Source organism: Lithobates pipiens, unplaced genomic scaffold, assembly GCF_037356315.1.
Source record: "Lithobates pipiens isolate NorthernLeopardFrog02 unplaced genomic scaffold, aLitPip1_a1.2 Scaffold_27, whole genome shotgun sequence".
Classification (NCBI taxonomy): Eukaryota; Metazoa; Chordata; class Amphibia; order Anura; family Ranidae; genus Lithobates; species Lithobates pipiens.
The window spans coordinates 117201111-117214154 of record NW_027507788.1 but is presented as its reverse complement, the minus strand read 5'-3'; the positions used below and the strand labels follow the sequence as shown (position 1 = coordinate 117214154).

The following is a 13044-nucleotide window of genomic DNA, read 5'->3' as shown; positions in this document are numbered from 1 at the left end:
ATAAAATGATCAGTGTTGCTGGCTATAGCCTGTGGCACTGATCGATCAGGAAAAACCTGACAGCCTGGTTAAACAGAAGTCAATTGGTAGATTGACTTTTGTACAACCAGGGAGCCCAACCAATGGATTGACATTGATCTGGTTCAGCACAGATTGGCTGAACTTCGATCCATGTACGGTTTGGGACATGGACAGCAATAAAAACCTGACCATGGTTCTAACACCTCAGCACTCTATTCAAATCTAGAAAAAGTGTTGACTTTAGTTATACTTTAAAAATGATTTTGATAATATTCCTTGTGCTCCCTTTTCTGACAGTTTATAAAGGTTTTATATTGAACTCATTGAGGGAAACTTATCAGAACTCGCATGGCCAGAATCTGGAGCAGCAGGGCATGGAAACCAATCAACTTCTTTCATTTTTAAAGCTTAAGTGAAAAAGTTGAAGATAGACATTGATTGGTTGCCATGTCCAGCTGCTTGGAATCTGTCTGCTCTATTTTTGCTAAATTATCCCCATTGTATTTCAATTATTGAGTGTCAGTGCCGCTGTTTATAAGTCTTTGTAAGATGGTCACCACTTTGTAAAGTAAAACCTATTCCAAAAAATCTGTTTAAATACTTATGTTTGAGGTTATTGTTTTATAATGCTGCAGTTTATTCTTCTCTCTTCTCTTCCATCAGTGGAAGTTCAGTCCAGTATTGGAGACCTGGTTTTGGCAGCAGAGATGATGGAGAAAGCAAGTGAAACAACATTCCAAGACCCAGGTGCAGTAAATGAGTACATTATACATGACCATGGAGATTATTGTGTACCCAATGATCCTGAGCTCCTGAAAAAGATGGTGAGAGAGCTAAAGAAGGTATCTCATCAGCAGAGCCAACTACTCCTCTCACTGCAAGAAGCGCTCAGCAGCAAAGATATTCAATGCCGTACACTCCAGGTACTGTACAAATAGGAGTACCATACTACTATATCACTGTTGGGCAAAAGGCCTTTTTCACCCTGTGTTAAAAACGAAAAAGAATTGCAATTAGCATTGCACCGATTCAGAAGGTGCCATTGCCGGCAATAGCTACCGATTTATGCCATTTGCCAGCAATGTCCGAATTGGTGCAACTCTGCATTTGCAGCACCACACAGATTCCCAAAAGTAGTTTCTGTACTACTTTTGTCTTTGAAATCTCCTCAAAGTCAGGACTGACATTCAGGAATGAAATTGTGTGAGTTCAGCTCAACTTGCACGATTTCATTCCCACTGTCAGTGTGAACCTGGGCTTACACAGTCAAGCTTGGAAACCTAATTTTCCTCTACTGCAGTAAGGTATTATTAACTAGGTCCACCCCTTCAACCTCTGCAGCAATGCTGGCAGCACTCAAACGTCTATTGATGCCGAGCACATACACTCAACTTCTTTGGTCGACCATGGAACCAATGGAACCTGTCCTCTTAAACTGCTGTAAGGTCTTGGCCACTGTGCTGCAGCTCAGTTTCAGGGTCTTGGTAATCTTCTTATAGCCTATGCCATCTTTATGTAGAGCAACAATTCTTTTTTTCAGGTCCTCAGGGAGTACTTTGCCATGGGGTGCCATGTTGAACTTCCAGTGACCAGTATGGGAGAGTGAGAGCAATAACACCAAATTTAACACACCTGCTCCCCATTCACACATGAGACCTTTTAACAATAACAAGTCACATGACACCAGGGAGGGAAAATGGCTAATTGGGCCCAATTTGGACATTTTCACTTAGGGGTTTACTCACTTTTGTTGCCAGCAGTTTAGACATATTGGCTGTGTGTTGAGTTATTTTGAGAGGACAGCAAATTTACACTGTTATACAAGCTGTACACTCACTACTTTATATTGTAGAAAAGTGTCATTTATCCAGTGTTCTCACATGAAAAGATGTAAATATTTTATTATAAAAATGTGAGGGGTGTACTCACTTTTGTTTGATACTGTATTGCAAATCAAATCATTGTTTGTAAGGAAGCCAGCAGTGGTATTGAAGTAGGGGAACATCTGCTGTTGCAGGGCAGGGGAGAATGTGCACCTCAGCATGGGAAGAAGGGACTGTGCCAATCAACTGCGGACTGAGTAAAATCTTGTAACGGGCTGCAGTTTGAAGATCCCTGCAAGCTGAACCCTCATAACTCTCTTGTCTTGAATTGTACTGCAACAGTATTATTATCTAAAGCACAGTGAAAGCTGTTGAAGTTATATAAATCCTTTATAATAATAATAAATATATGAACTAAACCGATCTGTCCACAAAAGAAGAATAACAAAGCTGCACAAGGTTGCAGAAAGAAAACTAGTTAAAATCATCTGAATAGTTATGATTGGTGCAAGCTACAATAGATACACTGCTGACAGCTTGAGAGCACTGAGCAGTCATCTTCTATAATGAATCACTGGCTGAATGACCAGATCCTTCTATTTGGTATTTGTTTTAAATAATGATAGCAATTAAGAATATCATCTCCTGAACACAATCAGAGAGGATTCTGCAATAAAGGTTTATAAATTTCTTTCACATTTGGTGAAATCATGCAATGTACTCTATTGTAGCACAATAACAAGCCTGTCTTTTTAAAGCAGAACATATATAAGAATTTTTAATTTTTTTTTTAACTTGCCCAATGACTTCTCATTTCTGAGATTTAGCCTAGGTTCACACTGACAGCGGGAATGAAACGAGTTCAGCGGAACTGGCACGATTTCATTCCCGCATGTCAGTCCCGACTTTGGGGGCAATTTCAGGGACATCTGTGTGGGTTTCTGCACAGGTGTCTATTGAAATCAAACCCCCAAGTCTCTAAAAGTAGTACAGAAACTACTTTTGGGACCGATTTCAGATGGTTGCAGCGATTTGGCATGCAATTTGACATGTCAAATCGCTGCAACCATCTGAATTGGACATGTCAAATCGCATGCCAAAACGGTGACTATTGCCGGCAATGACACCGTGTAAATCGGTTTGATGCCGCATGTGCGGTGCCGCGCAATTCCCAAAAGTAGTTTCTGTACTACTTTTGGCAACATCAGGGTGCAATTTCAATAGATACCTATGCAGAAACCTGCACAGATGTCTCTGAAATTGCCCCTGAAGTCAGGACTGACATGCAGGAATAAAATCTTGCCAGTTCTGCTGAACTCGCATGATTTCATTCCTGCTGTCAGTGGGAACCTGGGCTTGCACAGTCAAGCCTGGAAACCAAATTTTCCTCTACTGCGGTAAGGTATTATTAACTAGGTCTTATCCCTGCTAATAGCCTGTCAATGAACTGTGAAGAAGGAGCAGAAGAAGACTGATGAGCTCTTCTCTCTATCACTCTGCTTCCTCTTCCTGTCAGCTAAACGCAAAGTGGAAGGCTTAATATAACATTTTCTACTTCTATTCTCGATTAAAGGAGCAGTGGGAGAATGAGAGATGGACGTTGATGACTGACATGGGTCAGCAAATTTCCCAGCTGGAATCAGAGTTAAGAAATTTGCGCTGTGAGAATGAGATTCTAGAGAAGAAAAACAAAGATTTAGAAGAACAACTCGAGAGAAGTTCAGGAACAGTTCTGTACTTGGGCCAGCAAGTAAAGCAACAGGAGAACAGCAGGAATGATGGTGGATTCTGTATGAACAGCATCAAAAGTGATGGCAAGTGGATACGTTTCTATACAGGCTTTGACAGCTATGAGCATCTCACAGACTTCCTCAGCTTTCTGACTGCAGACCAAAAACTGTGTTCTGGCAAAATTCGGAAAAGGTCAGAGGTTGGACCGCAAAGTGCTCTGAGTTCAGAAGACCAGCTCCTGCTTGTCCTCACAAGGCTGCGTTTGGGGTTGTTGCTTCAGGATTTATCCTTTCGATTCAGAGTATCCGAGTCCACTGTCTCCCGTTACTGGCTGAATTGGACAGATCTTCTACATGCAAGACTTACTCAGGTAACATTCTGAAAAGTGGCCATTTTCCTACAGGGTTTATTCACTCTTTCAGACAAGTTAGTTACATAGTTAGTCTGGTTGAAAAAAGTCCATCCAGTTCAACCAATAGAAGGGAAAAAATATTATACGATCCTATATACAGAATCCTATATGCACAGTTGATCCAGAGGAAGGCCAAAAAAAAAATCCCAATAAAGCATGATCCAATTTGCTCCAGCTGGGGAAAAAAAATCCTTCCTGATCACTTAGGAGGCAATAGGATACTCCCTGGAACAACGTAACCTATAAATATTAGTATCCAGTTATATCATATATATCTAGGAAAGAATCCAGGCCTTTTTTTAAAAACAATCTACTGAGCTGGCCCCAGCTCTTGAGGGAGTCTATTACACATTGTTACTGTGAAGAAGCCTTTCTGTATTTGGAGATACATTTTCCTCCAGACATAGTGCCCCCCCCCCCCCCCGTACTCTATGATGACCTTCAAGTGGATAACTATGTCTACAGAACAAAAGTTCACTATATGGACCACTTTTGTATTTATACATATTGATCATATCCCCCCTTAACCACTAGCCGTCCAGTGCACGACTATGTACATTGGCACAATGGCACTGCTGGGCAAATGGGCATACAGGTATGTCCCTTTTAAATTGCGGCATTGTGGGCACATGCCCGCCGTGTGCTCTGTGACCGTGCCCGCGTGTCCCATGGACTCGATATCCACCAGGGGCCCGCGATCGTGTCACGGATTGGAAGAATGGGGAGATGCCTTTGTAAACAAGGCATTTCCCCGTTCTGCCTAGTGACATGACAGGGATCTACTGCTCTCTCATCAGAAGCAGTGATCGCTGTCGTGTCAGTGGAAGCCCATCCCCCCTGCAGTTATGACACCTCCCTAGGACACACTTAACCCCTTGATTGCCCCCTAGTGTTTAACTCCCTCCCTGCCATTGTTATTTACACAGTAATCATGCATTGTTATAGCACTGATCGCTGTATAAATGACAATGGTCCCAAAATGGTGTCAAAAGTTTCCGATGTGTCCACCATAATGTCGCAGTCACAATAAAAATCACAGTGAGGCTGCAATTGATAGGCACAGATGTACAGACCAGGGAACTCAGCACAGGGATAGTGGGAACCCCTCATAATAGGCTCAGTGAGGCTGTAATTGATGGGCACAGTGATGCTGCATTTGATGGGCACAGTGAGGCTACAATTGACGGGCATAGTGAGCATAATGAGGCAACAATTGATGGACACTGTGGCTGCTTACAGCTTACATTCAATTAAATCCTGTTATGGTCACTGCTAATCAGTTGTACATTTATATTAACATTAGTAATCATTCTATTTGGGTGCCTCTGTGAACTGTACCATAAAATTGTCTTGTAATAGGTTTATAAATGTTTGTCCTGTAAATATTGCTGCAGTGGCATTACTCCAGACAATGTCAGGGTAGTTAAAATCCCTCATTATTATAACTGTCCCAGCTCTTGCAGCCCTTTCTATCTGTGCATGGAGTTGAGTCTCCAGCTTCTTATTAACACTGGGTGGCTAATAACAGACTGCAATGATTAACTTTGAACTATGCATATGCAGTTCCAACCATAATTCTTCAGCCTCATCGCTCTCTCTCCATCAACTAGGTCCTCTTTCACTTCTCACATACAGACACCACCACGTTTTACGTTTTATCCTGTCTCTCTGAAAGAGTGCATAGCCAGGAATATTATTAGCTCAGTCATGTCAAGAATGAAGCCAAGATTCAGCAATACCAATAAAATCATAGTTCTTTGTGCACCAAAGCTTCCAACTCTATTTAGCTTGGTAGACTTCTGGCATTGGTGAACAAACACTTTAATTCATTGTCACATTTTGTACTTGTGTTTTGCATATCTTTTTTAGTAGTACAATAGTATGAACATTTCCAATAGTTGTTTGTAATGTGGGAACCTTATTATCACTTGCCATAACCCCCACCCCATCCATTCCCATTTTACCCTCCAGTAATGTCTGACACCTAACTCACCTGTCTGCCTGATTGAATTCTAGTTCACCCTCCCCCCTCAATGCTAGTTTAAATACTCATCCAGTCTTACCATAAACCTCTCCCCCCAGCACAGCAGACCCTCTTCCTAGTGAATCAGTACAGCTGCTCTTATTGTCTATACTGCAGGGGGTCTCCAAACTATGGTCCTCCAATTGTTCAGGAACTACAATTCTAATCATGCCTAGTCATGTATGTGAATGTCAGTTTTACAATGCCTCGTGGGATGTGTAGTTCCGCAAAGGGCCATAGTTTGGAAATCCTTGGTCTATAGCATAATTAGTTGTGGGTTCATGTAAGTATTTAAAGCATATTTCCAGGCTCCTTCAGAAAAAAATCTGACAAATACAAATACTGTAGCTACTAAATTTGAATATTAGGACACTTACCTATCCACAAATCCAGCGGTGTCTTCACCCCAGCTGATTTCCCAGTCGCCTGTTGGGTGCTGCCATCACCATCCCCACTAAGAGAAACCATCGGTGAAGCCTCACAGGCAGTTACGTACTACACATGCACGCTGTGCTTTGTGAATGGCTCAGTGGTGGGAGAAGGAGAAGGGGGGTCAATTTTTCGGCTGATCTCACCACGGCAAGATCAGCCGGAAGTGTGAGCAGGTACCTGTTAAATCCAGGTACCTGCTCCCCCCCAAAAGGTGGCTAATATGGCAACGGGGGGGGGGGGTACATTTTCTCAAAGTTGGTGGTGGTTGTCTTTTTCACACACGTGATGCCTGCTGATACCATAAGGACTTGCCCTCCTTTCTTTGGATCCATTTCAACACCTGTTCTTCACCTATGTGGACTTATTTTGATTTGATACCTTCTACAGTTTTTCTTTTTTGTGTTTACTCACCTTTCATCACAGTATCCAATCTGGTTTACTCACCTATCAGTGTGAGATTCATATTCATGTATATTTCATGGTACTATGTTGATTCGTGATTTTTCATGGTGCACAGACTTTTATTGATGCACCTACCTGATCATCCTGTAGGTTCACTGTTTATTCATATATCAGTGTGAGATTACTATTTATGTATGAATAATAAGAGGACAAGGGCGGAGGGATTTTAATGGTGCAACAGATTATTCATATTTTATCACATACTATTGCCAAAAAATTGTTTTTAAATTAAATATTTATTGAAATCAAGGTTAAAATGCATTTCCATGCATTCCATGAAATGTACAAACAATAAAAACTTTGGTCATAAACAGTACTGGACAACAGTATTTTCCTATATATATATATATATATATATATATATATATATATATATATATATATATATATATATATATATATATATATATATATATATATATATATATATATATATATATATATATATATATATATATATATATATATATACACTATCCTGACATGTTTCGCATAAATTTGCTTCCTCAGGGGATGTGCGAATATTCCAGCATAAGAGATTTACTTTTTGCCCTCTACGGTTTACTATGGCAACGGGCAACTTGTGAGGTGGATCAAATAACTGTTTAATCATGTGCACAGTTTTGAAGGTGGGTTTTGTGTCTTTGGGGTCCTTTGCTGTCCGCCAACTTAGTTGGTGCTTTTAGTCAGTGCGCTGCTTTTTGCATAATTGTTTATTCACTTATTCCTATGTAAATTTGATTGTAACCTTGTGAATTTTTGTCTAATTTAGAATCTCATATGCTGGAATATTCGCACATCCCCTGAGGAAGCAAATTTTTGCGAAACATGTCGGGATAGTGTATATATATATAGGAAAATACTGTTGTCCAGTACTGTTTATGACCAAAGTTTTTATTGTTTGTACATTTCATGGAATATATGGAAATGAATTTTAACTTTGATTTCAATAAATATTTAATATAAAAACTATTTTTTGGCAATAGTATGTGATAAAATATGAATAATCTGTTGCACCGTTAAAAACCCTCCGCCCTTGTCCTCTTATTATTCATGAAAAATTTCTCCCATTTCTGTGGGTGCTTGCTATGTTTTGTTGAACAGTCTCCAATTTCTACTATTTATGTATATTTCATGGTATTTTGTTGATTCCAGATTTTCCACGATTCACTGACTTCTGTTGATGCACATGGCTGCTTTAAATATTTAAAACATTGTACCGTATTTATCGGCGTATAACACGCACCCCAAGTTTAGGAGGGAAATTTAAGGAAAAAAAACTTACATTTAAATGCCCATCAATGCAGCCTTATCAGTGTCCATCTGAAGCCTTGTCAGTGTAATTTGCAGCCTTGTCATGCAGCCTGTCCATCATTGCAGCCTTGTAATGCAGCCTGTCCATCATTGCAACCTTGTGCATCGTTGTCCCCTCAGTGATGTCAGCTTTTATTTTTAAAAATGGTGCCACCGAGATGTCCTGTGTATCTCGCCGGTGCCCTGTAGTTCTCGGCAGCTTTCGGCCGTACTCGGTGGTTTTTGGCCGTTCTTGGCCCTTCTGTGAGGTTTTCGGCCGCCGAGAAGGGCTGAAAGCCGCCCAGAGCCCAAAAATCGCGCAGAAATCGTGGAGGATCGGCATATAACACACACCTGCAATTTTTTTTTCCCCCTGATTTTAAGGGGAAAAAAGTGCGTGTTATACGCCGATAAATACAGTATTTATTTTTTGGGCTATCAGGGCAGCATTTCTTTTTTTCCTTTCATAAGTGTCAACTGTTAGTGCTTGTATTAAGGGTTTTTTGCTACCGCCTTCTGCATATATTAAATCCAGTACTTTTATTTGCTGCTAGATGTCGGGCCAGCATTATTCAATCTACTTCTCTCTGAACCCAGGTGGTCCCAGGTCCGCTCTATTTACTAGACAGTGAAGTAAAGGTGAACTCATCAATTCATTTGCACATATTTTTGTTTAGCTCTTTACATCCTTTAAAAAAAAAAGTCTGTTAGAGAACACAGTAGCTCAAACTAAAATTTACACACAGACGTTGATGGTTTAGCTGCCCCTTCACCGAAAGCCCAGTCATATGTTGGGGTGTTTCGCTTTCCTCTGGATCAACTGTGGGTATAGTTTTGTGTATATGGGATTGTACAATTTATTTTATTTTTTATTACCGTATATACTCGAGTATAAGCCGAGATTTTCAGCCTCTTTTTTTTTAGGCTGAAAGTGCCCCCCTCGGCTTATACTCGAGTCACCGCCGTCTGTCTACCCGATCAGCGTGTCGAGCAGACAGACGGCGGCCATTCCACTATTCAAAAGCCGCGCCTCCCTGTCTGTGATAGGCGGAACACTCAATTTCCCAGCAGTCAGTGGTCCGCCTATCACGGACATCCGCTCATCCTCATACTACGGACGAGGATGAGAGGATGTCCGTGATAGGCGGAACACAGACTGCTGGGAAATTGAGTGTTCCGCCTATCACAGACGGAGGCGCGGCTTTTGAACAGTGGAATGGCCGCCGTCTGTCACAGACGAGAAGAGGTGCGGCGATCCTGGCATGGCCACCGTATGTGCAGAAGGACACAGGCTCAGGACACAGGCTCAGGACACAGGTAGGCTGCACACACAGGTAGGCTGCACACACAGGTAGGCTGCACACACAGGTAGGCTGCACACACAGGTAGGCTGCACACACAGGTAGGCTGCACACACAGGGCTGGACACACAGGGCTGGACACACAGGGATGGACAGGCATGTCTCACCCTCGGCTTATACACGAGTCAATAAGTTTTCCCATTTTTTTTGTGGTAAATTAGGGGCCTCGGCTTATATTCGGATCGACCTATACTCGAGTATATACGGTAGTTAGATGGACTTTTTTTTTTCAATCTGACTATGTTAGAAATGTGCTGTAAACAGAAGTTTCAAAACCTATAACTGTAAAAAACTAATAGTCAATAAAATAAAACAGACCAAAAAAATATATCTTTTATAACAATACTGAGAAACATAAGCTGCTATTGAGGACCTTCTTCTGAAACTGCTACTTGCCTGGATGTCTCTGGCTTCAATCATTTGAATCAATGACCCAAAATAAGCAATCAGCCCGTGAAATTAGAACCTGACTTATATATTCAGTGCTACAGGCAGGTAAACAGCATTTTTACAAGGAGAGGGGAGGAATGACAGTCTATATATTGATCTCTTGGAAAGTTAACTTTTTATATGGCAGTGTGTAAAGCTCAGCTAGAATTCGGATTTCACAAATATGACATTTAAACAGAATTCTGGTTGCTGGGATTTTTTTTTACATCTTAGTATTAATGTATGAGGGTGTCAAGGTTGCTTTATCAAACTCCCAGTTCTTCACTGGAAGGATGACCTTCCCTTTTTTCTTACCGTGTGAATGTGGGCTCAAACTTAGAATTGTACATATGACTTGTATGCCTATAACAATTATGGACTAGACAGCTGATGATTGGTTTGTTCACAATTGTTTATTCCCATTTCTAGGTACCCATCCTATACAGTACAAGATACCTAGAGCTCTTTGAACCCAAGAGAACAGTTCAGTATCAAGGACTCAACTGTACTGTAATGGACTGTACAGATCTGTTCTTTGAAGTCCAGGCCAAGGACCGCACTAAGCCATCTTCTACACACCCTTCCAGAAACCATTATTTAAGGCGAGGTTACGCCATTGCCTCTTCCAATGGATTCATCACCTTTTCATCTAGCTTACCATTTGGAATAGCTACCAAGGTCATGGATGGACAACCACAGGAAGAAATAGTTGGTGGAATTAGCCAGCTGTTGCACTTTCCAAATTTCATGCAAAATTCTCCAGTCCAGCTGACCCATCAGCAGCAGGAAATGAGCAGACAAGTTCTCAGTCTCCTGAGCCTCATAGACAAAGCATTAAACTTCCGATTTTTAAAGTGTATATATCCACAGAATATGGAAGTACAGGTGGATCGAGCTTGGATAATCTGTTGCTACTTGGCTTGTTTGCTCCACGATCCCATGGGGTTATCCTGAAATGGACTGTGGGATATAACCATCTAACAGACAATGCTTTCCTTGGGTCCAGTTTTATAATTTTGCACTAAAAGATTTTTATTCCAGTTTGTTTGGGACAGTTTTACAGAATGATGATCCGAATAGATCCATATTCTCAGTACAGTGGACAATCCTCTTTTTGCATTGGTCTGCTTATGACAAAAAAAAAGCTCTCTGCCTGTATGAGAGGTATGGGCAGACAGCTATACTGAGTATATATGTATATACTATACTGATCGTGGGTGCAGTGCTTTACAAGCTACAGTGTAAATAAAATATATGCACTTTTTTTTGCATGTGCATTTATTTTTTTTATTTCATTTTCATTTTTACAAAAGGTGAACTTATGCTTTAAATATAAAAACAGTAAGGTTGCCAGAAAAGGGGTGTTTTTTTCTACCGTATATGCAACTCTATTTCCTTCCATGAAGGAATCTACTCTTTGACCCCTTTCACACTGGGGCGTTTTTCAGGTGCTTTTGGGCTAAAAATAGCTTCTGTAAAGTGTCTGAAAAACACCACCTCTGTAGTCCCAGTGTGAGAGCCTGAGTGCTTTCACACTGGGGCGATGCACTTGCAGGACGTTAAAAAAAAGTCCCGCAAGCAGCTTCTTTGGGGCGGTAAAGGACTGCTCCCGCCCATTGAAATAAATGGGCACCGCTGCAAAAGCGGCAATACATGGGGTGCATTTAACCCTTTATTCAGCCACTAGCACCGGTTAAAAGAACCCCTCTAATGGCCGAACAGTGCAGCTAAAATGACGGTAAAGCGCCGCTAAAACTAGCGGCGCTTTACCGTGAACGCCTACCTGCCCTAGTGTGAAAGGGGTCTTACTGTTTTAAACTGCCCAGGTTTTGAAAGTTACGCTTGCCTACTTTTTTTTTGCTAATTTTGCCTGCCAATTTAAATTTATGGGCTGGCAGTAACACATAAAAACGTGTGAACGCTCCTGTTAAAGTGTGAAGGGCAGCACACAAACTCTCCTTATTGTTTTTTTTTTTTTTTTATGTGGATCGTGCCTTACTGACCAGTAGGAGGTTCATGAGGTGGTAGTGTGACATCCCAAGCTCACTATTTGCAGAAAATGTTGAGATTTACACATAACTTAAAGTAGACTTAAATATCTTAACTGCTTGCCGACTAACCGCCATCATTATACTGCCGCAGGTCGGCATGATCCCGCGAACCATTGTAGCTGTACGTTGGCACTTTAAATGCCTATAAGCAGACGTGCACCCGCTGCACTGCGGGGGAACCGATGTGTATGGCCAGCGGTCGCGATGACTGCTGGCCACGCACAATTGTGGGCCACAATTGTGGGCACAAGAGCCAGAACAGGTGTGTGTGTGTGTGTGTGTGTGTGTGTGTGTGTGTGTGTGTGTGTGTGTGTGTGTGTGTGTGTATATATGTATGTATGTATATATATATATATATATAACACAAAAATCCATGTTCTGTGAGGAGAGGAGACACAGATTGTCTGTTCCTACTAGCTAGGAACAATGATATGTCTCCTCCCCTAGTCAGTTCCATCCCCCCCACAGTTAGAAACACAAATGAGGGAACACATTGATCGGTCCCTAGTGTTCCCTGCCAGTGACATTTATACTGTAATCAGTGCATTTTTTATAGCACTGATCGCTGTATAAATGTCAGTGGTCCCAAAAATGTGTCAAAAGTGTCCAATCTGTCCGCCGCAGTACCACTAAAAATCACTGATCACCGCCATTACTTAAAAAAAAAAAAAATGCCATAAATCTATCCCATAGTTGGTAGATGCCATAACTTTTGTGCAAACCAATCAATATACGCTTTATTTATTTTTTACCAAAAATATGTAGAAGAATATATATTGGCCAAAACTGATGAAATTTGATTTTTAAAAACATTTTTGGAGATATGTATTACAGCAAAAATTAAAAAACTTGATTTCCAGGTATCTTCCAGGATGGCCTTATGAGAGAGTAGCTCCTCCCACCTAGCACAGGAAACACAAATCCACATTAGTATAAAAGAACAAGTACTATGCATGGTCCCTCAGTAATAACAAATAACCTAAGGCCTATAACATACACCCCTAAT

The 13044-nt window shown here is 41.1% G+C and overlaps 1 protein-coding gene across 1 annotated transcript in view; it reads left to right on the top strand.

Annotated features, from left to right (window-relative positions):
- The window catches only part of LOC143934088 (uncharacterized), a 44874-nt gene extending 33618 nt beyond the window's left edge, over nucleotides 1-11256 (top strand). The window contains exons 3-5 of the mRNA XM_077457399.1: nucleotides 685-944; nucleotides 3418-3945; nucleotides 10417-11256. Coding sequence (XP_077313525.1) covers nucleotides 685-944; nucleotides 3418-3945; nucleotides 10417-10941 — 1313 coding nt within the window. The 3' untranslated portion in view covers nucleotides 10942-11256. The remainder of the gene's footprint in view (nucleotides 1-684; nucleotides 945-3417; nucleotides 3946-10416) is intronic.
- Nucleotides 11257-13044: the final 1788 nt, after the last annotated feature.